At 46.1% G+C, this 27580-nt stretch overlaps 1 protein-coding gene across 3 annotated transcripts in view; it reads left to right on the top strand.

Moving 5' to 3' along the window:
* The window catches only part of AP2B1 (adaptor related protein complex 2 subunit beta 1), an 81123-nt gene that overhangs the window by 29156 nt on the left and 24387 nt on the right, over positions 1–27580 (top strand). For 2 of the 3 annotated variants that reach the window (XM_055794149.1, XM_055794148.1), the window contains exons 9-15: positions 860–955; positions 5626–5741; positions 6848–7013; positions 7529–7627; positions 10559–10818; positions 15261–15453; positions 26215–26256. In XM_055794149.1, the coding sequence (XP_055650124.1) occupies positions 860–955; positions 5626–5741; positions 6848–7013; positions 7529–7627; positions 10559–10818; positions 15261–15453; positions 26215–26256 (972 nt within the window). The remainder of the gene's footprint in view (positions 1–859; positions 956–5625; positions 5742–6847; positions 7014–7528; positions 7628–10558; positions 10819–15260; positions 15454–26214; positions 26257–27580) is intronic. The other variant, XM_055794150.1, reaches the window with a different exon arrangement.

Here is a 27580-nt window from a genome sequence, read left to right as displayed (position 1 = left end):
CAATTTGCATTGACTAGAGATTTTTCAAATAACTGTCTCAATTTGTGCTGTTCACCTCTCCCTTGCAATCTATTTATGATATCGCAATGAAATTCCTGATAACGTGTTTGACATGAGAAACTGAAACGAATAGGATTTTGAGGGAATATAAATGGCGTAGGGTCTTTCTTTGAAATCCTTTTTTCTAAGCTAAATTATTTGTTTAAGACAAAGTAGCTTTTTATTTGGTGGTCTGCAAGATCCCAGCAGGTCCTGGTTTAAGCTGTTGTTCAGTTTCCATTAGTGAAAAAAAAAAGTGTCAAAATTAGTTAATGTTATTCTTCAGAAGGGAAGTATCTTCACACTATTATTTATCTCTGTATAGGGGTTCCAGGGTGTCCGCAGATCTCCTCTGTATCCTTTTGGATCCAGAGGTTCATCTCTGCACAGAAAAGGAGAGTGCAAAAATGGTTGTTGCTGAGAGCTTTGGATGTGGTGAATGTAGAACAATAAGTACAATAAACCATATGTAAAATCTACATACTTCACTGCATTATCAATGTAAGAAGGAATAGCAGCATTTAACTTTGGCAGGGCTGATATTGCCCTCAGCTTTTGTTCAGGGAAATTTGAAAATAACTAGACTGAGCCATCTTTTGGCTTTGGCCAGCGTAAACCAAGTCTTGCTGCCTAACCCACGCCAGTGGGTTTTCAGAGAGAGACTGACCGCAGAGTTGAGCGGTGTTAGCTTTGGATGTGTGTGGCCAGCTGTGGAAGAATACATCCTGCTTGCGTTCTGGAATTCAAGTAGCATCGCTTGTCAGAGTGGGATGTTCTCTCTGTGTGACCCCAGGGACTCAGGTTGATGCTTTCTCTGCAGGTCCTGGCAGAGCTCAAGGAATACGCTACTGAGGTGGATGTTGACTTCGTGCGCAAGGCTGTCCGAGCAATTGGGCGCTGTGCCATTAAGGTTGAGGCAAGTATCTGAGTTTTGAGTTTTTCTGTGATTCTCTCTTTTCAAAAACAGTGATGGGCTTTGCCATCTTGTTCCTGTTTTACATAAAGTTGCTTTGCTCTTGTGATGATTATCAAGTGACCTGGATATATCATGCTCGTGAGCAAAGCCCCAGCATGAACAGTAAGACTCGTGAGCTCCAGTTGAGTACATCACAGGAGGGTAGTGTGCTCCTCTTAAACCTTAGCTTGCAGGCAGAGCAAGGCAGCTAAATCATTCTTAATGAAGTATTTTCCTGCACTGGCTTCAATGGAACAATGACCACTTATCCATGAGGACCTCCTTTATTAGCTGTGGCCTGCCCTTTTGGAGGGGGAAGGAGAAGAGATTGTGCAGAGGAACTCAGTATTATGAAATGTTTTGGGTGTCCCCCCTCCCTGTTTCAGCTGAATAGAACACACTGGCATGGAATTAGAGATTTGGGGCACTAAAGTGCTATTTGCCCAGAGTGACTATCTGCTTATCTAGTGTTAAAGGTCTGTGTAGATTGTAGCTTCATCTGGAGCATGCTTTCTTTAGCCTAGACGGTTATGCAGGTAAGTCCCCAAGAATCTCTGCAGTTATCCAAAACAACAGTCTGAAACATCCTCTCCAGTTGAACATCCAACAAAATAACTCGTAAGAGAATGTACTTTTTAGTGATGTCTCTGTTAATTTCCCTGTAAATGAATCTGGTATGCCTGACAGGAGCTCAGAAAACCTGCGAGGAGAGGGAAGACTTATGCTGTGCTGTTGGTACTTTCCAGTAAACTGATAACCAAGTGCAAAATATCACATAATTTCAGCTGAGCTCATTTAGCTTTTGCTAAAGTGTTCCCATGAGCATTGCCTGACAGCAGATTTAAATAAAAAACTGATCATTCCTAGCTGACTATAGTGTCAGTGCACAGGTTTCCCTTACTTCAGCTAAACTGCTGTAAGTCTGCGTAAAGAGGACACCAACTTCTGTCCATGCAGCCTTCTCTTCCTTCCAGCTCTTAAAGACTTATCACTGCCATCGACTTTCTTTTAAGCATGGCCCAAGAGTGATTGCTGCCTCTATTTCATGTCTGCAGTTCAAAATCCAAGCATGCTTCTTCCACGCTGTGTGCAGGCAGGAGGTTGTCTGGACAGAGCCACAGCAGTGACAGTAGAAAATCCACCTGAGGATGGAAGAGGGCTACTGAGAAGTCAAAAGAAGCTGTGGCAGTCCTTTTTGTACTGGTGCTTGTGCTGGGGAGTGGGAGTTCGCCTTAGTTGTCAGCAGGGAGTTTCTCGCTAGGATTTGGCCATGTGTCTGTCCTAGTTTCACATGAAAGGTGGTGTGTTCCTGCAGTATCAAGGGGTTTTTAGAAGTTTTTACCTGTTCCTGCCCACATCCCACACATTCTTTCTTCCCATCTCTGATACCATGGTGGTCATATTATTATTAGTCCTTTGCATATTGAATGTCCCAGCAAATTTGCAGTGACCCTGTAACTGTGTAATTGCGTCTCAATAGGTAGCATTAACCTTGATTTTTAGCAACGCTCCTTTGAAGACACTGCAGCTAAAGATGAGGTCTGTTTACTCCTCTGACAAGAGTCAGCTTTAAAGAGGACAAATACGGAACAAGTCATTACGGTGTCCTCATCTCTAGGTTAATCCCTGTCCCCAGTGCATCTGTGTTTACTAGAGGCTGTTTGCACTGTGAGTTATGACTAATGGAAGAGCATTCTCTCAGCCATCAGTGTCCAAGCTCCCAAGGCTTAGAAATCTGCTTTTTGACATAGGGCACAGCCAGCAGGAGCTGTTGATGAATGGGTATTCATGAGGAACCTCAGCTCTGCCTTCCAGGATCCTACTTTTTGTCTAATTGTCTCTCCTAGAAGAGTAAGACAGTAAATAAATTTGTCTGCTGTGATGTGTGCCATGGAGCAGGTGTGGCACTAGCTTCGCTGCACAGCCGTGCACAGCAGAAGTAGCGCTTGCTTTGGAAATGTAAATGTCTATTGGGAAGGGATAGCAAGGCTGATGGATTTTGCCCAGGCTTAAGTAGTCATATTGATTTTGGGGATGTCAGAACGACGACATTTCATGTGGATAGACTAGCTGGGCTCAGAGTTAGCTTGAGTATATCCACAGCAGACTGTGCAGTGTAGCTAGACTTGTATCTGGCTTGTGCATCAGTTTGCTCCGTTGACAGCACTAGGTGAAGCAGTCATCTGATGCTTTGATGGTAAGAAAACCAAGGACCACTCATGGGAAAAGGAAATAAAGTGGATGCAGTAAGAACAGTGATTCTTCTGGAGCAAAGGAGAAGCAGAAGGAGACATATTAGAGGGGCATTGTCTCTGTTCCAGGAGATTCTGTCAGCAGCCTGGTTCTTAGAAATCGTTGAGGTTTATGGCTGTGAGCATGGTATGTGCTACTTCAGTAATCTTGCGGACTTTCATTTGGTTTCTGCAGAAAAACAAAGCAATTTTGATGTTGGTTGGTTGTCCTTTCTCACTCCAACTTGAGAGCTGTGCTGGTTGGGGCAATCTTTCATCAGTTTGCAGAGCACTGCATTCCCCAGGGATGTCCACCTTCAAACAGCAATGTGTTTACAAGGGATGGGGTGAGCTGACGTGTATTTTGGTAGAGAAAAATTCTGTTAGAGGTACTCCTCGGCTGTGCATGTGCCCACGTGACTGGTCACTTTCCAAGGGACTTCTGGGCTCAAAATCAATACTGCATATTTCAAAGAGGGTATTTTGTTCTTCTGGGAAAAATCATGCTTCAAAGCATCTAAAGAAAAGAAAAAGGAACCTTAATTTGCTTTTCCTTGAATGCTGGAGCTCTTAAAATGTTGCTAGCTGTAGACTCTGACAGGGCTGCACAGCTTGTTGCAAACAGTGACTGATGCTGTTGGTTCTATAGAGTAAACCTGTCCTAAGTCAACTTTACCCCAAGTGCCCCTTAAGGCGACTTGTTAAAACATAGTGATGCTTGTTGAGAAACTGGTAAGGGATGAAATTGCAAGCTCTGAAGCATCTGTCTTGCAAGGACTTTGAGTGGAGGTCCCACTGTGAGCGGTGGCGATCTGTGTGGAGCCAGGTCTGTGGTCAGTCTCCATGAAATGGAAGTGTCTTCCAGGTCACAGACCTCAAATCTCTCTCTTCTTGAACAGAAGAGATCAGAGTAGGACATTGTCAGATTGCCATTTCATAGCTGCTGTAGTGGCATAGTACCTGTAAAGCTGTGGTAAGGAGGGAGAGGTATCGTAAAAAAATATGATACCAATCACATAATTTTATATGATACCTGTCCTTACTCTGATACTAATTGTGTTGGATTTTTTTTCAGTTTGGTGTGAATTTGGGGGGAGAGTCGTGTAGCCTTCAGTGCCAGTTTGCAAAAACAGAGCAGCTGCTGGTTTATAGTGTCCTCTCTCTTGGCTGATTGCCATACCAGCATTGCCACCGTTGGCACTTTGTAAGGTACCACAGCCAGAGTCACAAGAGCAAGAAATCACAGAGAGGTTTTAGTCTCTGCTTGTTCTATATTCAGCTCTTCAAGTCTTGAGGTTTATCCTTAAGATTTTTTTGCCCATTCTCAAAAGACTGATTCCTGTGACTTAATGCCATTTCATTCCTCCTCCTCCTCCTCCCCAAGCTTTAAGTGCGCTGAAAGGGAAGGGGACTGATAGCTCACTTGAATTGAAAAATCCACCTACATTGCTATTGCTTGTGCCCTACAATGTTTGTCTCAATCCTGAATGCTTTATAAATGTTCGGATGGTGACTGCCTAGGCAGTGTCGTGAGCAGTCTGCTTCTCACATTAATCACCAGCTGTGTAATGAGGCTTCATATGTGCTCTGCTAATAGCCAAATCACTGTCCTTATTTGAGACTTTCCAGGGCTGGAGTTGGTTGCTCCTGTGCTGTCCTGCCTCACTGTGCTATTCGGGAATATCATCCCTGAATTACTTGCTTCCAGCTCCAGTTCTGGTTCCTGAAGCATTCCAGTGTCCAGTCCTTGTTATCTTACAGTGCCTGTGGCTGGGAATTTTGAACTAATTAATATGAAAGCTGCATTAGTAGCAGCTGGAATTCTATTTATAGCTGTGTCTTCATGTGTTGCTAGTGAGCTTACCCCAAAAATACTCAACCTCTTGCTGGTGTGAGCTGCTTTTTGCTGCTGTTCTTGCAGTGTGATTGTCAGCATGGTTTTCTCCTGCCTTCTAGCTTCCCCAGACGCTTTCCAGCAGTCCCTATCAATGTTCTCCCAGCTCTGGTTGCCACAGCTTGGGCAAGTCCAAGAGAGCTCATTCAGTGGCCTGTTCTGACTGCTAGCCAGCGAGAGGGTCATGTAAGAAGTAATGCAGGCAATGTTCTGAAGATCTCGTGTGGTGATCCAGCTATCTACTGGCACAGTTGCTTCAACCGTTACTTTTTGCAGGAGCTGGAGTCAGCTGGTGTATCCACTGTAATACACAAGCACTTGTCAACTTGTAGGTTTTTTTCTGGACATGCATATTGAGTTGGTAGCTGTCATCCTTTTTTTTTTTTTTTTTTTTCCCCCCCCCCCCCTGCTTCTGGACCTTTTCTCAGCATGTTTCTCAGCATGTGCTGTGGGCTGGGAAGGAGTGTTTCTTCAGCTTGTAATTATATTGTTCTGTTCTTCTCTAGCAATCTGCAGAGCGCTGTGTGAGCACACTGCTGGACCTCATCCAGACCAAGGTTAACTATGTGGTCCAGGAGGCCATCGTTGTCATCAGAGACATCTTCCGAAAGTACCCCAACAAGTATGTGAAAGTAGCATAAGGTTTTTGGAAGCCATTGCCTGCTAGCATCAGAATAAAGCAATGTAAAACACCCAGCGTAGTTTACCAGGGCTTGGAAGCAAAAGTGAGCATTTGGCTGGAAAGCAGTGACCACTCTGATTCTAGCTCCTAGTATGATAGGATTCGGATGGTGGCTGTAGATGACGTATCAGCCTGACACGTTATTAGTTTGAATTGAAAGCTTTTCTTTCCCCACCGCTGTGTATTGATGCTGAGTATAAGCCTTAGTCAAAAGCTAGTACAGCTCTTACAGGGAACGCCAGGAGGAAAATTTGACCAAGTTTACAGTGTCGGGCTTTGGGTTTTGCTTGTCTCCTCTAGAAGGCTAATATATAGGGCCATGAAAGTTCATGGCTCTCATGGTCTGAGATCCCAGTCAGATTGTGCTGAGCAAAACGCTGCTGGCTTTCTCCATCGAGTGTTCTCTCTGGCTTGAGCATACTGAGCTTCTTTTAAGCTGTTTCTGCAATAAGATTTTGTCTCTTCAACTACAGAACAGAAGCAATGTCTTTCAGCCGAGACTTTATGATCACCTAAAAAATAATATGGGACATCTGCAGACCTCTCTGGCAATTTCTGCTGTCAGTTACAAGATAGTCTGCTTATGACAGGGATACCCATGTGTGGGAATAGGGGAGGCTAAATGATTAGAGTGTATTGTCTGTTTTACAGCAAAGCCTGTGGGGAAGTGTAATATCTAGCTCAGCGTTACCAGTCTGAAGACACCAGTGAGGCTGCAGGATCTGATACAGGATCTCTTTGAACTGTTGGATCAAGTGTTCCCTTAAGCAAAACAGAGAGGGAGGCAGCTTTGTCTTGAATTCTGCATCTGGGTGGTCTTGCAGTTTAACTTGCAAAGCTCTTGAGGACCCTGTGAGATCTTAGTGCACAGCTTGGAAAGAGAAAATTCCTAGGAGTATCTTCTGTAGTTGAGTGAAAATGCTGCTTGTTGCATAGAAATGCAAGACATTGTAATTCAGTGCAGGATTCTCTGCAGAATCATGTGGGCAGAGATAGAGTAACACCAGTTGAATTCACCCCAGTAATTCACCTGTACTCTGAATCAGGTATGAAAGCATCATTGCCACTCTGTGCGAGAACCTAGATTCCCTGGATGAACCAGATGCCAGAGCTGCCATGATCTGGATAGTGGGCGAATACGCAGAAAGAATTGACAATGCAGATGAGCTGCTGGAGAGTTTTTTGGAGGGCTTCCACGATGAAAGTACTCAGGTAAAATTGTGTTGTGCATCTTATCTATAGTGTTTCATGCAGTGTATGTATGGGATGGGCAGTAAATATTGCAGTGGTCAGAAAATACCTCCCAAGGAAAACTTTAATGTTTGGCTAAAATAAAACTCTTGGGAGTCTGTAGACTTGCTCTATTGTCTGTATCTGCCAAACTTGTCTTCTTGGAAGGGTAAGACAGAACAGGAGGGATTTCTAGATATTGCTTGCTTCTGGGGGAATAGCCCGAGGAGGGACCAGAACATACAGAAGGATAGTGATGAGATGCGTAACAGTATGACAGACTCAATGTGCTGATCAGGGAGTTATTTGTGAAAGTGTTTCACAACAGGCAGGAGTCTGAGTCTCATTGTCCTGGGTTTCACTGGCAAAGAATAGTTTAATACTGTTATAAAGCGTAGGACTTGAGCTTCATATCAGTAAAGGATGTTGAGATTTGGGAGACATTGCTAAAGCGTGGATGAATTCTCTATAATCTCTGCTGTGTCCCTTTCCCTCAGGTGCAGCTCACCCTACTGACTGCTATAGTGAAGCTGTTCTTAAAAAAGCCTTCTGAGACACAGGAGCTGGTTCAGCAGGTCCTCAGCCTGGCCACGCAGGTAAGCCAAGCTATCCAGTGAACCAGAGCCCTCCAGACACTGTGTTGGCCTGCTGAGGTGTCTCCCATCTGCCAGGCCAGTCAGCTTTGCAGTAGATAAGATTCGAGCATGTTCCCCTCTCTCTCCCAAAGAGACTCGATTTAAAAGCTGCTCTGTGCCTGTTACCATGCCATCTGGCATCTGTTCTCTCCTTCTTATCTCTTGCTTCATCCTAATTCCTTCCCTGTTCACCCACCAAATGAAGTTAGGGACAGGATAGAGTTATGAAGAAATCAAAATGCTTTCACCTTGAAGGTGGCTTGCTGTTAAAACATCTGGAGCTATGACAGAGCAAAAGGGCCTGGCAAAGACTTTATTCTGTGAACAGCAAAGCTTAAGCAGTGCTATGAAAAGAGAAATGAAGTCAGGGTTTTTTTCCTCTATACTTGGATGCTGTTGACCAGTGTGGCAGCTTTACTGGAGGCTGTAACAGTGGCTTAAGATCCCGGATTTTTTATGCATGAGGTCTGAGTTATGAGCTCAGATCACTGAGGGTGGGGCTGGGCTTGAGCTGGGGGACAGAAGTGGAGATGTCCTGGTGGCAGGAGTGGGTAAGACCTCAGCTAGTCCTCCTGTACTCCCTGGCTGTAATGACTTGGGTAAATGTGTGATGGTGTAGCCCAAAAAGAGCAGCTCTGCTCCAGACCTGCTGTGTCAAGTGATGAAAATAGTCTCCCAGCTGTTCTGGATGGGCTGCAATTACTTCTGAGCAGAAAACCTGGAATCAATCATTAGTTGGCCTTTTGGTCCTCTTTGCTGCAAAAAGTCATGGCACTTTTATTCATCCCTTTGGAGGTGTTGCACTGGTCAGTGGCAAGAAATTGGCTTTTCTTGCTTCAAAACCTGCTGTTATGCAGGCTCTGGCTCATCTTTAGAGAGGGGTGGGCCAAGGGCATGTGCTATATCATTTGTCTAACCCAACAGAAGAAAGGTACTAAGTGTTAAACCCTACTATGCTGAGTCACAAAGCACTTAAAGGCACCCTAGGAATATAATAGGTGTCTGGTTTTTTTTCTGTTTGTCACAAATGTTGATTCAGTCTGCCTTCTTGTATTTTATATGAATAATAAGTCAATGTAGGATAACTGGCTGTAAAACACAGAAAAGCCATATGCCTCAAGGTCTGATTTCTAGGTAGAGATACTGTTTTTCACTTGAGTGGGAGAATAATTACACGTGTGTTTCTTTCCCCAGCTTAGGCATTGTTGCACTTGGAGTGTCTCTTAGGGTATGTCTGCACAGCAAACTGCAGGTGTGATTGTAGCAGGAGCCAGCTTAATCCAGCCAACACTGGTAAAAATAGCAATGAAGCAGCTGGGGATGGGAGGGACACAGATGTGTAGCAGCGATCAAGGTCCTGGCAAGCCTGTAACCTAATGGATGGCACAGAGCCTCTACATCTCCATTGCTGTTGTTTGTCTGGCATGGGTAGGTAACCATGGGTTCATTGGTATGCACCACAGGTGTGCATGCAGGCCCTGGAGAGCAGAGAACTGGGAGAAACGTGGAAAGGAAAGATCTGAGCCTCTTGTTCCAGGAGATTCACTGAAGTTTTTCAAGTCTGTTTATTTGCCGTAAGAAGAAACAGTCAGTCTTGAATCTGTATTTGTCTGCAAGTAGATAGGGACACGTGGTCTTTCATGTCTGCTCTTGCAGAAGCCCTGCCTGATGGTGAGCTGCCTGCCGCAGGCAGGGTGCGGAGAGTCTTGTAGGAGTTGTTAAGGGTGAAGGGTGTAAAGAGTCCACGACTCCACCATCAATCTGAAAAACAGTACTGCAGAGAAATCTATCGGTTGACCCAGACATTGTAGCTAGATCCTTTAGGAGCAAAACGAGCTTAGCATGCTCAGTCTCGTTAGAGATAAAGGTTTTGCAATGTGCCTGAGAATGTCTTGAGACAGACAGCAGAGAGGCAGGTTACAGCAGGTCAGCAGCAGCGTGAATGAGATCACAAAAGAGGAAGAGAAATACTAAAGAGGAAGGCTAATGAGGTGTGTGATATGTTGCCAGAATTTTACAGGCGCAAAAAACGCCTGAAACGTTATTGTGCTGATGTGGAGATTAAAAATCCCAGCTCTTGTTTCCATGAACAGTTCAAACATGTTGCACTACAACATAAAACCACACCACCTCCCTCTGCCTAGGACATTAGCTGCAAACTATCACCATTCACTTTGCTGCTCTGGGCAGAGCTGTTTGAAAAGGAGAGAAATAATTAGCGCTTCATGCAGAGGCAGAAGTATCTGCAGTAAAACAAGGGTATTATTGACAGCTGGAGAACTGATGAAGTATCCTAACTGTGTATCATTAGCATCTTTCTGTACTTCATTAGATAACTAAAAGGCAGGATAAATAAGATCTCTTTTGGTACGAAGAATATGGCTTATTAAGATCCATCCTGTAGCTCTGCAGCATCTTTTTGTTCAGCAGTGCCCTTGGGTAAGTCATATATTTCCAGGAATCTGGGATCATTCTGTTACAATATGCAGTATTGCACGTCTGCTTTTAGTATGTGACAGAGTCATTTAGACTCATGTTCTTTTATTCCGTCTACATTCCTTTGGAGTTCTCCTAATACAGTTATGTCAAGTGGCAGGGGAGTTTGGGAAGGAGTTGATAGCTCTGTGGGTCAGGGCAATTGGGGATGTAAATCCTGGGCTTTTTGCTCTGTGACCAGCTGAGCAGGAAGCTAGGCGTTAATACTTTGGTTCTCATTTTTAATTTTGGGATGTTCATCACAGCAAGCAGTTTGTAACATCGCTCTGGAATTGGTGACTTTTGCTGCTGGATGGTTGGGGTTTTTTAATCCAGCAGAATCACTGCTAGAAAAACTAAGTGATGACAGGCATTAGTTTGCTTCAAACCTGTGATTGATCTATTGCTTTGTCTCAGGATTCTGACAACCCAGACCTGCGGGATCGTGGCTACATCTACTGGCGCCTTCTTTCCACCGATCCAGTGACTGCCAAAGAAGTGGTCCTCTCAGAAAAGCCACTTATTTCTGAGGAGACCGATCTGATTGAACCAACTCTGCTAGATGAGTTGATCTGCCACATTGGGTCGCTGGCTTCTGTGTACCACAAACCACCCAACGCTTTTGTGGAGGGGAGCCACGGCATCCACCGCAAGCACTTGCCAATTCACCATGGAAGGTAAGCTGAGGCAACTGTGATGATAATGGGAAGGGTCGGTTGTTTCTAGCAAACAGTCCAAGAGATGCAAAGATCTTCTATAACGCTCTAGTGGCTTTTTTTTTTTAATTGATTGTGTAGGGGCTTGCAGGTCATTCAAGGGGCCATTTCATTGTAGAATTTAATGGGGTATTTAGTTTCTGAGTTCCTAGCTCAGAAGATAGAGGAAGTATCAAAGTTCTGTGAGGAGAAGATACAATGTATTTTGAGAAGGCACTGGCTATAAGCCCTGTTAACCAAAGCTTCTGCTTTTTTTATTCAAATGCTCATGTTAACTGGCACAAGGGCATACTTCCAGGAGGAGGAGAACTGTGGTAAAAACAAACATTTTTCAGAAGGACACACTACTTTGATTTTGTAAGAGCTTATGCTTCAGCCACTGCAGCTGTAATGCACAGTTTTACAAGCCTCACTTGTGTAGAATAATACCAGTTTCCTGGAACAAACAAGTACAGGGATCCTTTGTTGGAATTTGAAATGGGGAAGGACTGGTAAAACTACGTTTCTCACTTGATGCCTATAAAGCAAGGGGGGAGTGTAAGAGCCATCTAAAGCCTATCACTGAAAACTGGACTTAAAAGAAGGCAGCTAGGCTGATACAGTTCTGTCTAACCTTTGGGGGATGGGCAGAAAATGATTTGGCTTATCATCTGGAGCATTGATGCTTCCCGGTTGATCCCAGTCCTGGAAGTGGGTTAGATCCACCAGAGCAGGCGGTACAGTACTCCTGGGCTGCAGCAGTGTTGCTGTTGAGCCTGTCCCCATGGTTTCTCATTCAGGTAAGCAGTGCTATTTGCACTGATGGTATTAATTACAAATGTAAGTGTGCTTTACAGCAGGAGGCAGAGTATTCCAGGCTTACCTCTTAATAATATTCCCAAAGTGACATTTAGAGTGCTTTTTTTTTTTGCTTTTTTTTTTCCTGTTGCACTGATAAATCGGTGTGCGATGCTGCTCCTTTTCTATTTTCTGACACCGCTTCTCTACTATTCTTAGCAACTAAAGCTATTTCTGTAATGACTAGCTTTGGGAAGCAGAGTTGTTTTCTCCCTGCCTATGAAATCAAGTCTGGCTGCATTGACCCAGGACCAGCAAGCACAAATCTACCAGTCAAACAAGAAAAGCAGTGGCCACTTCCCGCAGTTACCTCTCCTAGTCAAAGATTTGCCTCGGTAACGAAGAGAGCTGGGGTGGGGGTAGCTTTGGTCTTCGGTGTTACCACCCTTCCCATTTCAGGTCACTGCAGAATCCAATGTTTTAGGGGGTTTTAGTCAACTCAAGGAATTCGGCTTTTGCAAGGAGTCATCTTTTTACTAGCTTCTTGCATGTACTGTGTATGTGGCTTGACTCTTGTAGCTCGTGCTCAGTCTGCTGACCAACCCTTTTCTGACGATAGCAGTATTGTACACTGCCCTACTGGTGGTTACTACTAAATTATCTGTTATTTCAACATAAAACCTTCAGGCTTTAATCAGTGGCGGCAAGCTGAGGAAACCAGAGTTGGGGGAAGGTCTGAAGGGTGCTCAGCAGAGCATGCTGCATACTGATGCAGTGCTCTAGCCCGTTTGGTAAATTAAAAAAATGAGTGGTGTTACTTAATGGCACACCAGGCCTCTCTGGTGTGAGCTCACCTCATAAAGAGGCCCTGTTACTGTGGTTTTCTGCTTTACTATTAGCAGAAGGACAGTAAAACGTTGCAGCTGATGCCAAGACCTCCTCCGGCCATGCCACAGCATACCAAATTGCCACTTGGCCACGAGGATTACAGTGAGCAGCTCTGCAGGAGCACACTTGTGGGGGGCCTCAATTTGTGCAGCCAGTATGATTTTACTAATTACTAAGAAATTGGTTTGCCTCTTTCTAGTACTGAATGTGTATGAAATCATACATGAAAATCTGTTGCTTTAAGGCAAGTTAAGGGTGCCCAGTGAAAGATAACCTCCTCAGCTAGTTATCTGAAATTATCTTCATTACTTCTGCACTCTGGTAATGACTGTTCTGGTGGCTGACCTGTCCACTAGAGATGGAGGTTTTCCTTCAGATTGCACAGTGGGATAGAGGTGGAAGCATGGAATTGTGGAGACGTCCACAATTAATATGGCTTGAGAGAGTCAAGGTAGTGTGGCCTTGAGTAGATGGGCCAAAGTAGCTAGAGGAGTGGTGCCTTCCTGGGTAAAAACCTAGAGGAGTTAGTTATGGTTGGCAGGATACACTACATTGCGTTTAGATTCACTTCATTTTTATTCAAAGCAGTGTAGGATAGGTTCCTTTCAGCTCCCAGCTGATGGGAAGACCCATTGAACAGCTCACAGATGGTGAGATGTTCCTGCCTCTTCAATGAGCCCAAGTGTCATAGAGTTGCAGATGAATCCTAAAAGTGGGGGAGAAATCTCCTGATTGCTTGGCAGTGTTTCCTCATGTGGTGGCTCCCGCCACCCCTGCTCAGCTATAATGCAGCTGGGAAACTTGGGGAGATGTTTTCAGGGCTACTGGGAGAGGGAGGGGTCTGGTTGGACTTGGGTGGGAGCCTCCAGCTCCACACAGATGCAGGAGATCTTTGGTTCTGGTGTGCATCCCTTGTGACACCCAACATCTGGGAACCACTGGAGGCTGAACTCGTTGGAGGGCGAAATCTCCAACTCACATGGGCAAACCCAGCTGCTACTCACTGCCCGAGACTGTAAGGGATAAAGCTTGTATCAAGTCTTTTTGCCCTTTATAACCCACATATTCTTTACTCATTATTTTTCTTTCAAAGTAAATGCAAAGTTGTTTATACAAATCTCTTTAAAGAGCCCCATTCCATACGGGAAATGGAAGGCATGGTGTTTCGCTTTCTAATACAAACTGACTTACCTTTGTCCTTTCCTAATACCTTTTTGGGCTTTGGGGCAACTGCAGTTACACAAGACCTTGAAGGATTGCTTTATCTCCATCAGAAGAAGGATGAGTAAGTGTTGAAGAGGTGTAGTGTTAAAGGGATTATATACTGGGAACGAACCAAGTGTGTGCACTACCGGCTTGTAATGTGCCTCTGCTCATACATGCTGTTCCACCCTGTTCTCAGGTTGGGGGTGGGAATGGATGGTGGTAACCACTTGCTCTTCAGAAATGTTTTAGTTAGCTGTTCAGCATACTCAGAAGTCTCCCTGCTGAAGGGAGAAGCAGATAAGACAACTAATATTAGTACTATTAAGGGTCTAAAGCTTTTAATGCAAAGAAGCTTTCAACCCTTTGCTGCTGCTGCCTGGTAACTAACTCATTCTGCAGTCCTTATGCTACATCTTTTCCTCTTGGCACCGAAGTTGGGAGCAGCTTATACTCGGTTGCTAAAGCTTTCCCCTCGGTAACTGAACTAGGATAAGGAAGAGAATCATGGCTACTCAAAATCAGGAGCTGCAATCCTTACAAAGGAGCCCCGGTGTTAAACACCTTGTCAGGATGCTGATTCCCATGGCATTTGTGTGCGGTTACCTGTTGGCTGCATATGCAGTGATAGGAGCTGGAAATAATTTTGTCAGTTACTGCTGGCAACAGGATATAAAATATATTTTAAGTTATCTAAAATATTAGCGTCTCTGGATTTAAAGAATAAATACATTGTAATGAGATCTCCAGGAGCTACAGTCAGGTGGTTTGTGGTGGTTTTGGTTTTTTTTTTCTCCTTTCCTTGTAAAGTTCAGTGGCAAGTGAATGTGGAAGATAGCCAGACTGCATATGATACGAGATTTTGGAAGCTGTAAAATGAGCATTTCTAGACTAGTAATTAGCATGCCTCCTAACTCCGAGAAAAGGAAATTATTGATGGAGGGGAATCAATTTTAAATTGAGGTCTTTAATTAGAAAAGAGCTGTGGAGCTTGGTGCTGGTCAGTAGGAGGTGGTTAATCCAGATCTGTGGGGAGTAGTTGAGTTTGCACTAGTTAGAGTGAGGGCTCAAGTGTTTATCAGTGTTAGGTCTCTGAAGAAATCTGGATATATATCCATCCCCCCACACCCTCTCATGTTTACATATAGTTCTCCAGGCCCAATGAGCTGAAAATCATCATTATAGGTTTCTTCTGAGCTGGGAAATAATTATTTTCAATGCTGTAGTCCGTGTAGTACTCATGGCTCACTGATTTAGAGGGGTCTGCGGTTCTCAAGGTAGGCACATTTCACACCTTGAAGATTCCCTTTTCTGAACTGAAAACCATGCACAACGCATGCAAGTCTTTGTGCTCAAAGCTTGTGTTGAAGAACCACTTGCCAGCAGTCAGATCAGCTGCTAGGATAAGCTTTTAACTGGCTTCTGCTTGCAAGCCACCTCTTGCCGTGTTTCCCCATGCTGGGAATCTGAAGCTGGAGATTGAAGGTGACTAATGGTTTTTTTTCTCTTCTGCTTCTTGTCCCTCCCACCCGTAGCACTGATGCAGGCGATAGCCCCGTGGGCACAACAGCCACCACAAACCTGGAGCAGCCACAAGTCATTCCATCACAGGGCGACCTCCTGGGTGACCTTCTCAATCTGGACCTGGGACCACCAGTGAATGTTCCCCAAGTGTCCTCCATGCAGATGGGTGCTGTGGACCTCCTGGGAGGAGGGCTGGATAGCTTGGTAAGCGGCATCCTCCTTAGCTTCAGCTGACGTGAAATAATTGGAGCTGTGCTTATCTTTGCGAAGCCTTGATCATTTGTGCTCGTAATACTTGGATCACTGAGTTCCCAGTGCTGAGTCCTAAGACTCCCAGAGGATTTAACCAGTGCTATTGTACCAACTTTCAGCAGGTTTTTCCTGCTATAAAATGAGTGTTGCTACATGCCGTAGGATCCCCATGGTTAGTGGATATATTTGTTCCATGCTTTTTCTGTCTGTAGAAGAAAACCAAAAAGTTGTTTGAAGGATGTGAAGTGTTCCACTGCTTTGTAATTGATTCAGGTTCCCTTTCAAGAAGGCGTTTGTTCCACCCAGGTCTCAACCTGGCTGAATTTCGGTGTGAAACTCTCAGGGCTGCTGGCCATACATAGCCCTGTGTCATCTCATTTGTATATTCTCCAGAGTATGTCATGGTTTAATACCGGTGACATTTTGATTGCGGTTAGGTCAAGAGGGAAGCACTCTGTAGTCTTTCCTGTGCCACAGCTGCTCACAAGGAGGTATTCTAGTACTAACAAGGTCAGGCTCCAGAGTATGAATAATCGCACATTGCTTCTGCTCTGGGGTGTGAACTGGGCATGAGCTGCAATGAGAGAATCACTTAGTAAGGAGACCGTGGCAGTGGAGAGGAGCTCGGTGCTGCGCTCTTACGCTGGTGGCAGCCAAGCGTTGAGAAGTGGTGAATTTAATCATCAGCCTGGGAGTTGCTCCCATGGGGTGGGCACATGCAGAACCCTAACAACCTAGTGACTTGCCTGCAGGGATAAGAAGCAGTCTGTGTATATTTGCACGATGTAACCTGAGTAAGACTACCCCAGTGAACACAGCTGGGTGGTTTTCAGTCCTGTGGTGGATTTGTCTTGCTTTGGTTTGAGGTTTGGCTTTTAGTGAGCTGGGTTGGGTTGTCTGCATGTCTGGTTTAGGTGTGCTTTCAGTTCTGAGTCAAGCTCTGAATAATAGAAGTAGGAGGCAGCTGGAGGAACCCCAATGCAACAAATCCTTATGTGGCAAAGATATTTTTTTGGGCACTTCATAAGCTAATGAACTGGAAATGATCTAACCCTTAATGGTATTGGTGTTCACAGAGATCAGATGTGCTTTAGCCTCTGTGCCATCTAAACAGCAGTTTGCTTATTTAGCAGGGAGACTGCTTTTATCCTGGGGAGATAGGGGATTAGGGAAATGGTTTAAGCTGGAGCTGCTGGGAAAGCAGACAGTGAGCCCAGAGCGGTGACCTTTGCAGCCTTTCCCCTGCATTGCATGGCGTGCCACTAAGGAACTGGGATTTTTAATTGTGTTAAGGCACTGCAGACGCTGGTGCTGATGTTTGGTGGCTCACAATAGTTAGGAGTTAAATTCCTATGTCTGTACTGTCTTCCAGGCCACTTACAGTAACCCTTTGTTTCTCATTAGTGTCGGAGACAAATAAACAGACACAGCAGGAGGACTAAAACTTGGTTTTGGGGAAACAGTTGTCTCACAGTTTGTATTAATGGGCTTAGCTTAGTGACCTGCTTTGGCAGTAGAGCTGTTGATGTGGTGCTAGGCTTTTACTTAATATTTTTCTGAAACCTTAAGTAAATCCATGGGGTTGTGAAGTGTGACGTAACAGAGTGATCATGGGGAGTAGCTGGCCTTGGGCTGCATGGGCCAGTACTCTCAGCTGAGTTAGTAGCTGGGTTGAGGACTTCAAAAATAAAATCTGAACAGTGATGGAGTGTTTTCCTCCACAAAGCTTTCTGCTGAAGTGCTGTTGCATCAAATGTCCTGTCTTCACCTCATCCCTTGCATGTATAAGTGAATCGTTTCCTGGTAGATCTCTGTATTTCTCTGGCTTTTCCTTCCCTGATGCAGACATTGCGGACGACATGTTGGGCAGGAGTGTTGATCTGTGTGAAGGTAGAAAAGCTCTTCGGAGGGATCCGGACAGGCTGGGTTGATGGCAGAGGCCAACTGAATGAGGTTCACCAAGGCTCAGTGCTGGGTCCCACACCGGGGTCACAGCAGCCCCCGCAGGCTGGGGGCACCGTGGCTGGGAAGCCGCCCGGTGGGAAAGGGCCTGGGGCTGTCGGGCGGCAGCCGCTGGAGATGAGCCCCCAGTGTGCCCAGGTGGCCGAGGAGGCTGAGAGCATCCTGGCTTGTGCCAGAAACGGTGTGGCCAGCGGGAGCAGGGCAGTGACCGTCCCCCTGTACGCTGGTGAGCCCCCACCTCGAATCCCGGGGTCGGTTTTGGGTCCCTCACTGCAAGAAAGACATTGGGGGGCTGGAGCGTGTCCAGAGCCGGGCAGGGGGCTGGGGAAGGGGCTGGGGCACAAGGCTGATGGGGGGCGGCTGGGGTAGCTGGGGGGGGGTCATCCTGGAGACCTGATCACTCTCTGGAACTACCTGCAAAGGGGGCTGTAGCAGAGTAGGTGCTGGTCTCCTCTCCCAAGTAACAAGTGACAGGACAAGAGGAAACAATCTAAAGTTGCACCAGGAGAGGCTTAGATTAGATATTAGGAAAGATTTTTTCACTGAAAGGGTTGTCAAGCCTTGGAACAGGCTGCTTGGGGAATTGGTTGAGTCACCATCCCAGGAGCTATTTAAAAGATGTGTAGATGTGGTGCTTAGGGACATGGTTTAATGGTGGACTTGGCAGTGCTGGGGTTGTAGTTGATGATCTGAAGTGTCTTTTCCAACCAAAATGACTCTGTGATAATAAGCCTAATTACTGTGTGAGTGAATGGGATCTGTGTCTTTGTTTGTTGTTGTGGGCATGTGTTTAACAAGTATCAAGCATAGTTAACCCTAACCTGGTATTAGCTAAATTGCTAGGCTGTGCCTCTTGGCTGCATGGCTAGCCAGGGGGACTGGCATTTGGATCTTAGGCTAATATCAAGACACACTTGTGCAGTGCCAAAACCACAGTCTCACCCTGCAGGTACACACATGCCTAACTTCTGTATGTGGTGAGGGGGTGAGATGCGTCCCAAGGTGCCCCCTTCAAGTGCTTTGCAAAACATCAGTGTTTTGCCTATCAGTGTATCAGTGGGCATTCTGGCTGTTGGTGTAGCAATCCCTTCCTCTTTTCCTCTGGATACCTTTCATACTTGCTTTGTTTATGTTATAATCCTGTCTGATTCGTTCCACTTTGAAGTTTCCCCTCTCCATTACTCCTAAAGTCTTCTTTAATGCATCTATTCCCCTGCTTTGTTGGGAAGACTGAGGCTCCCATACTTTTCCATGAACATGGCGTGGTGTGAGCAGTCCTTTTCTCCTCCTCAAACCAGACAGAGTTTACTTTACTTTGAGCCCTTGTGCTACCAGAACGTAACCCTGTTTGGTTGTGGAGGCTGAGGCAGCTGCCTTCCTCTGAGCGTGCTGCTTTGGTCTGTCCTTTCCCGTCCCTCCTGTTGTCTTAAGAGTACTGGAGCTAAGCATGGTTGGGGTCTGATCGAAGGAAGGATTGAATATGCGTTTTTACAACAGGAATTTGTCTAGAGCAATGTTTTTTATGGCGCTCAGTGCTGGAGTTTGTACCACCTCTTGTGTTGATCCCTGTTTTCTGCTCCTCATTAGCAGGTCCCTTTTGGATCGGGTGACCTAAGGGGACATAGGGGAACATGAGATATTAGAATGTGGCATGTTCTCTGCATTGTGCCTCTGGCATTATCTCTCGGCCTGAGCAGGGACATAAGTTGCTTTACTGCCGAAGTATGGCAACCCCAAACCCCGTTCCGTTTTCCAAGGAGCTGTCTGATACGTAAAAAAGCCTAAATAAGCCTGTCTGTTACAGTGGAAGAAAATGGTTTGGGATATACTTGAGTCGATGCATGAAATCATGGTCTATTGCTGTGATGGTGAGATTACGTCAGTACTGTGAGCGTCTCAAAGGCAGCTGAAGGTCTGGAAGAGGCTGCTGGCAGAGTCTCAGCCCGTTTGTCACATTCACTCAGTGTCATGTGTTGATCCCCTCTGATACTTGTTGCAGCTCTTGTGTATTTGGTAATCCTTCCTTTTCTTTGGAAGGGGTGTCTGTCTTCAGAGGGATGCTCCTGCAGTGAAAGTCCCAACAGGAGTAACACAAAGATCAACAGCAGCATTAACTTCCACAGCAAATGTCATTCTGCATCTCCATTTCTTAAACTGTGGGGTTTTTTTCTTCCACGCATTTAAATAGAGACTGCATGGTGTAAAACTGGATAAACACCAAATTAATATTGTTCATTTGAATTTATCAGCTTTTATATATAATATAGATATTAACCAGTGAGACTCCAGCTGCTTGACAGGTTAATTTCTTTAGTGAGTAAGTCCTATTGTATCTCTGTAGTGAGTCCTGTAGTTGGAATTAAATGTAACATGCATATTGTGCATGCACAGATGCTGAGCATGTGTTAACAATTAAAAAAAAAGGGGGCGGGGGGGGGGGGGGGGGGGGGGGGGGAGAAAAATAGCCTTTAGTACAAGAACAAGATACACTTTGTTTGTAACCATAGCTGTATGATTTATGGGGAGCTGTTCTCTAGTGAACAGAGCCAGCACTGAGTCTGCTGTAGGTTGTGCCCCTATTTGCCACTCTGGGCAGATCTTTTTCTTCTTTGTTTTGCTTTCTTTTCTGTAAAATGGTGACCAAGCCCACTGTTACAAAGCTGTTTGAGATCTCCAGCTCCACAGCGTAGTGAGACTAGTCACTAACGTGGGAGAAGCAAAACTTGCTTGGACAGCGGATTGCTGGATGCAGATCTGTGCATGCTGAGAGCTGGAGTTTGGTGCTTTATCCCCTTAAAGCTGGCTCTTAAGTGGCTAAACTTCATGCAGATTATAGCAGCCCTCCAGCTCCTGGTTTACTGTTGATACAGGGCTTTGTAGGATGTCTCTGTGCTGCACTGAGCCAGGGTCATTTTGCCTTGAAACCTTTTTGCGTGTTCATTTGCCCTAAAAATCCATGGGGCATGAGAACTCCGTGTTGCCTGGCACATTGTGCAAGTTCACTGTGAGCCCGTGCGTTTAACGGGAGCAGGGCACTGTGGCTGAGAGCCAGGGAGGCTGGCTTTAAACCTGGGGGCAGAACAGTAAATCTGTGGGAATGGACAGGCTTGGATTGTCTGTTATGTAAAGATTTTATTTAATACTGTAGGCATTCATCTACGAGAATATTATTGATTCAAGGCTGGCAGCTGGTCATGCTGATTTATGTCATGAAATGTAAAGCTGTTTGATAAACACTGGGTATCTGCAGTTTTCTGTAATACTGGGACTGGTTTGGGCTGTTCAAGGTGGAGCTGTAATCAAGTTGGGTATAGGGGCATCTGACCCCAGGGGTCTCTTCTGCATGATTCGGGGCTGGTCCCACCACTGTGCTTGCTCTTAAGTGTGGTGGAGGGCTGGGACCTGAGCACTAGCTCACTCTCTCCTGTGGGATGTCCTGGGCTCCAGGCGCCTGTAGGCTTGGCAGCTTGGGGAGAAACGCCTGCTCCAGCAGTCCTGAGTGCCTGCCTGATCCAAAAGGCTGGGGAGCAGGGGCTGCTGGTGTCACTCCCTGTCTGACTGACTGCCAAGTAGAGGATTCAAAGTCTGGCCTCCGTGGCCAATACCCTGGCTTGTTGAGGTTGATTAGGGACTCACCAATGTTTTATAAAAAACCCAAATGTCTACAAAGTTACTTCATATACTCAGAGTAGGAAGCACAGAAGCAACTGCCAGTCCGCCCTGCGTGCCAGATTCCTCTCCTGGCTCTGCAAGTGACTTGCTGTGTATAATCTTAGGAAAGTTACTTCATTCACCTTTTCCTGGAACTACGGTATGAGAGTGTCTACGTTAGATCAGCCTCAGCATCCATTTATGCAATGGATGTGATGCTTCCCCAGGGTGCTGCTCCAGCCTCTGACAAGGAGCTGAGCGTCTCCTTTCATCTGGGCTCTTCTGCTTTGATGAGCTACAAAGGACATCTGTTAGGATTTCTGACAAAGGGCACGTATCCGTTGCTGGAGCAGCGATGATATGGAAAAGGAGCTCTTCTGGTGGGTTGCTCATTCATGTCTGATTTAAGGCTGTTGTTGCTGTAACAGTGATAGGACTGCTAGAGCTTTGTAGAGCTGCTTTTTCACACTTTAGAAAATTAAAATGGTTAGTACTTACTTTGCTAATGGAAATCATTCAGCAAGGTAAAACATTAGCAGTAAGTGCTACTAAAACTGGTGGCTGTGGTATTGGCAGCATGACCCGTCCTCCACCACCTTTGACACAGCTGCCCTTGGTTTGGACAGTAGCCCTTCTGCTCTGCAGGCCTGGCTTGGCACTATGAAAACAGCCACATGAAAACGGGCAGCAAACAAGGTGCTGAAAATGCCTCTGTGTGGGCCACAGCGGAGTCTGCAACGAGAGATCTACAGCCCATCAGGAGGTCAGAAGATGCAGACCATGCATGATCTGTCCTGCAGTTAAGATGTCTCTAACATGATTAGCCCAGATCAAGTGGCCTGCTAGCAGCTGTGCTCAGCATTTCAGTCATCCCCATGCCTGATTCTTTTTAGGGAAATGCCTTGTGTTCCTGGCTGCTGTGTTCCTGAGTGCATGCTCTCATCTAGCTCCTTGAGCTGTGATGCTTAACTCGTGGTTTGGGGTGCAAGGGAGGGAGGGAGGCAGCAGTTGTCCCCTGTTAACCCATGAATTATGTATGGCTCCGTGAAATGTGTAGCTGCTCTGAAAGCCCTGGCTACCCTAAGGATACAAGGCAAAGTAGTTGTGAGCAGTGGTGGTGCAGCTTCTGTCCCTGGCTCCACCCTCCCTGTTATTTTTTGGAGCTCCAAATGCCTCACGTCATGTTGCAGAAGTGATTGTAACCCGTCTGGATCACATGAATGCTTCAGCAGAGTCACTTCATTACGAGCTGCTGTTAAGATGCAAATAAACCCTCCTAATGCAGTAACTCCAGCACTGCTGCACTTCATAAGTCAGCATAACTGCTCACACTGAGTTGAAATTATAGAGCAAATGCTCTATCAACTGCAGAGCAGCTGCAGCACCAGCCAAGCCAGCCAATACGAAGTAAAGACGCCGATGCAGTTTGGGAAGAGGTGCTAGTGCTGTTGTTGCTGATACAGGTTCAAGCCCAGCCTCTTTAAACCCACGTAGCTGCTGGAGTGCTGTCGTGGCAGAATGGCTTGGGAGGGAAGAAAGAGAATTCTTGTTTGAAGAACTTCGTGCATTTGGTGGCCAAGGCGCCCTGTTTGTGCCCTGCTCATCTCCTGAAGCTGGCAGCTCTTCATCATGGACAGAGGCTTTGTGCCCTTCGGCAAGAGCCAAACCTGCCAACTTTGGGCCAAGTTTCTCTTGGCCATCAAGTGGTAGCCCTCGTCCACCCCACCTTCGTTTCATCAGGCGACCATTTCAGCCTAAGCAGGGCTGACAGCTCTGTTAATGTGATCCTCTCCTCCGCGGGGCTGTTGCCTGCTCTCATGTAGGGGAGGTTCATGTTGTCCTTCTGAAAGGAGCAGCTGCCCGGCCATGAGATGAATGGAAATGGTTAACTAGAGCTGCCAGCCCTGGGGAATTGGTTCAGCATCGCTTCACGCCTGACTAATATCTGCTTCTTTCCTTCTGCACTCTGCCTGTCACTCCAGATGGGAGAGGACACTCCGTGGGTAATTGGTTCCTGTTCCCTGTCTTCCTCCTTCCCTCTTACTCACACACATGGCTGTTTCCAAACTCAAAATGATGGAAGAGACGGTATTAAGTTAGGTCTTGGGCATCTTGCAGGAGGATTGAATAAACTAGACCTGTAGTGGCTGAGTGGGGAAAGCATTGGTGCTACAGGAGGGGGACAGGCAAGAAAAATGGAGGGAGGGATTTCTGTGCTGCTGCAATGAGTAGTGCACCCTGGATCTGATGTGGAACTGATTAGTTCTTTATTTAACTTCCCCCCCTTAAATTTCTGTTGAAGTAGATATGTCGTCACATCTCTTTTCACTATGTAAGTAGAGCCGGCTCTGCCTTCAGGGACCTGGTGAAGCTGCTGGCTCCTTGGAGCTTGCTCTGCGGCTTTGTAGTACACATCTGCAGTGCTTGTTTCCAGGCATAGGAGCCAAGAGAGTGGCAGGCTGCTGTGTGCAGTCTCCTCCTATGAGTAAAGCAGGGCTTCAGGAGGAGCAGGTCAGAGCTGCTGGGCACTGGAAAGAGATCTTTTCTACTACAAAGCACAGAGATGCTGGGTGCGACCTAGGAAATGTAAGGAGGCTCATGGTAAATTCTCTGAGCCAGTGAGGTTTTTTTCTCTGCCTTGTAGGGGGTGAGAGCTGGAATGTCGACTCAAGACAAGCAATAAATCCAATTTGTACTTTCCCCCCAAGGCCTGACAGCTAGGGAAAACGTAAGACTTGTGGATAGCTTGAGGAACCCCAGTATGTCATTCCTTCCCTCCTTCACAGTGAGTGAAGATACACAGATATCAGCGTACGGGTTTCTTCAAGGTTGGATTCCTAGCCTGCAGCTTCTTATGATGCATGTAGTACGAAATAGTAAAATAGTTAACATCTGGCTTGATTATGCAGAATTATTCAGTCATTGCCATAATATCCTTTGTAAAGTGCTTGCTGCTTGATAAGCCAGTCTTTCTCCTGCATACAATAATGTTTGGAAATGAACTGGATTCTTCACCTTTTGTCTTTTCCTCTGGACTTCACTGCCTGTCAGTATAAAGTGTGAAGTTCATCTGTGTGCGAGACTGAATAGGGATGAGGCGTAATAGTTGCATTTATTACTCCTCAGTGAGCCAGTAACAAGATGTAAATGATCTGATATATTAATCTAAAACATGGCTTGGCTTAAAGAGCAGTCTGTAGAACAAAACTCTGCTCTGCCAGGCTGTTTCAGCGGGGGAGACCCGTCAGTGTAATAAGCTCTATTTTATAAGCTCAGTATTAATTGGATTTGCATCCTCTGGCTGGCTTCCTTTGGTCTGTGACTGATTCTTCTTTTGACTTTGGAATCACTCGCTTTTATCTGTTATCTCTTAAGTCAACCAACAAAAACTGGACTTGCGGAGTGCGCTGCCATGGGCAGCAAGAGGCTGGGTTGCTGTATGAAGAGGTGGTTGTGGCAGAAGATGGATGTCCCTATAAATTCCTGCCATGACCTCAAGTAGGGATAAACTGCATCTCCCAGAGGAAAAAAGCTCTTAAGGCTTCTTAACAAAAGGCAAATTGCTTGTGATTTTTGCTTCTCTAACACCTACTTGTGGTAGCTAAGGTTGCATCAGGTGGCTCCTGTGGGGACTAGGGGAAAGAGAGATGCCAGGGGATGGGGGGCGATCCAGAGTAGCCCAGGGATTTGTCAAATTTTTGGTTTTTTGAATGTTAGTTATCATCTAGAAGTCACTGTCTTGCAACTTGCCAGCTCTTCTCCAGGCATTTCATCCTTTTATCTGTGCGCCGACGCGAGCTGTGTTGTTCTGGTCTGCCAGTCCAGCCTTTTCCCCATGGGGCTGGCTCCTACCTCGCCCCTACGCTTGCTTCATCCTCCGCGAACACTGTCAGAGTGTGATCCTTGGCTGAATGTAACTAAAAAAAAAACCCTGCACTAGGCAAAAAACCTACTGTAGTCTCTTGAACAAAAGCCTAGGATGCAGCTAAGCCTGGAGATGTCTATAGTGAATACCTGCTGCAGATCTGTGCTTGTTTCCTCCTGGCTATCAGTCATCTGTCGAGTGCTTTATAAATATTCACAGGAACGATATTGTACTCGCAAACAGCACTTGTAGCTGTTTTTAGAGTCTGTCCTGATCACTGAATTCTCTCAAGCATATAGAATGGTGTGGATGTTTAAAAAATGGGCTTTATCACTGAGAAGGTGGTCTGGATGCTCTGTGAAGGGGGTTCGTGGCAGGCTGGTTTCTAGGTGGGCTGCAGGGTGGTTTGGCAGAAGGGCTTCAGAGAGGATTTTGTGTTTATGGAGGGTTGCGCGGGTGGTACACAGTGGCTATTTCAGTCGCCTCAAACCATAACTGTATAGCTTGGCAGAGATGGTTACTGAAATATCCTAGTGCACTGTAAGGTCTCTTTACTTTGAGTGGCCCATTAGATGATGAAGCTGGATTTTTTTTTTTTTCCTGTCTAAGGGAGAGGAGCATCTTCAAAGGGAAGACAAAGCCCAGCTATCTGAGCTGTTGCAACAGCCGGCATGTATCCTGTTCTCTTTCTTCCTTGTTACTGAAAAGAGCTGGATGTCGGAGGAATGTAGCCAAAATGCATTGTGTTTTCCCATAGTTCATAGCTGTTCACTAGAAAACTAAAGCTTTCAGGAAGCGAGCTTCCTGTCGGTTTTATTTTTATTCCATTTCACACTTACCCCACTGGGTTTTGTGGAGCTGCTCAGGACTGCTGGCAGCCAGTGTGGTGGGTTGAAGGGAAAGCACTGATGCGTGAAACACAAAGAATTGCATAGAGTTTTGGTGCAGATGACAGGCACAAGAGGGGGTGAGGTTTTGTTCTTATTAACCTGCAAAACACTCCTGTCCACAGTAGGTGTGTGGGGTGGTTCTCCAAATAGCTTTGCTGACATCAAAGCAAAAAAGCCCCTCTGTTCCCTGTGCTTTCCCATCATTGCGTTTCTGTCTGTCCTGTACGCGGCAAGCGAGCAAGGTGTGCTCGCAGCACTGCGGTCAGCTGAGCTCCACTCCGGCCATCTGACACTTGGCTTAAATGAACTCGGTCTTTCTCTCCTCTCTCTCCTTCTCTCTTTCAGCTTGGCAGTGACCTTGGCGGGGGCATTGGAGGAAGCCCGGCAGTAAGTGCCATTCCATTTTTTTCCCAAATTAAAAAAGCTGCTCAAAGCTCAGGGTTTTTAAACATAACATCACCCATTATGTGCTGGAAGATGCTTTAAATCTCTGAAGATGTTTGAAAATGGACAAAAGCAACTGAAACACACAGATCCCCGCCTATATTGCTTTGAGTTCAGCTGTCACACCTAGGTTTTCATAAGAGCAGCCAGGGCTAGAGCTGTTGACTCTGATGAGCTCTTCTTTCTCAGAGCTGTTAGTTTGAGCACCAGCATTAACACTGGCAGTACCCTAGTCCTTGTGCAGCGGCTTTGGCAGCTGAAAGGATGCTTACCTCTCTACCCACAAAGCCTGTTCTGTTGCAACTCTAACCCAGTGTCACCACGGGCTTGTCTGAACTCAGTGCTTTTCTCCTCCCAAATGCCACATAAGATTTTTTTTCTGGACATCTGGATCAAATGCTCTGAGCCTTCCTACTACGTGTGGTCACTGAACTCTGCTTGCCACCAGTGTTGCACTGCTCCGTACCGGTGCTTTGAGAGTGTCCTAGTGCCTAGAGTGCTTGCCAGGACATCGGAGACTTTCAGGCTGCTTCCAAAGCACGCTGGGCTTCAAATGCATACCGGTTTCTTCCAAGAAAGCATGGGAAAAGGATGCAAGATGACCTGGAGATGCAGTGGGCAGGAGGGAGTGTGCCTCCAACCCACAGCCAAAAGCAGTCTCCTGGAGAAAGCTCCAGTCCCTTTTCCCAGGACTGTGTAGCCAGTAATTCAGTCAGGAAAGCATACTCAGTTCTGGAGTGAGGGCTTTTCAGAGACCCTTGTTATGGCTGCAGTCATTCTCTCTCCTTCTTTCCCTGCGGATCTTGCATTCCTTTCTAACTTCAGCATGAGGGCAGAGGAGAGCTGGCGGTACAGTACATCTGTAGCCCCCAGGCGGTACGCACCAGGACATGGGCGATACTCTGTAGAGATCATACCTACAAAGCCAGGTCTCTGCCTTCTGGGCCAGCATACCCACCAAGCAGTTCTGTAAAACCACCGGTCCTCCCTGTCCAAAGGGTTGATGGGAACACCACATCTCAGGTGGGTTCCTGAACACAGAACAGCAGCAAGGCTTCAGACCCAGACCTGTCATCAGTATTTCCTACTGCCTGCCTTATTCTGCCCCTTTCTGGGCTGCTGACTGGTGAATCCTGTTCTCAAGCACGTAATTCTTCCTGTTCACAGGAGAGAGCTTGGGAGTCTAACTTGAGTGTGACTGTCCCATCTGGAGCTGGGCACCTAAATGTTAATATTCCAGGTTTGGTGCCCTTATTTAAGTCCTGAG

The sequence above is a fragment of the Falco peregrinus genome, chromosome 2 (assembly GCF_023634155.1).
Source record: "Falco peregrinus isolate bFalPer1 chromosome 2, bFalPer1.pri, whole genome shotgun sequence".
Classification (NCBI taxonomy): Eukaryota; Metazoa; Chordata; class Aves; order Falconiformes; family Falconidae; genus Falco; species Falco peregrinus.
Note: the sequence above shows the minus strand (reverse complement) of the source record. Positions and strands in the feature narration are given on the sequence as shown.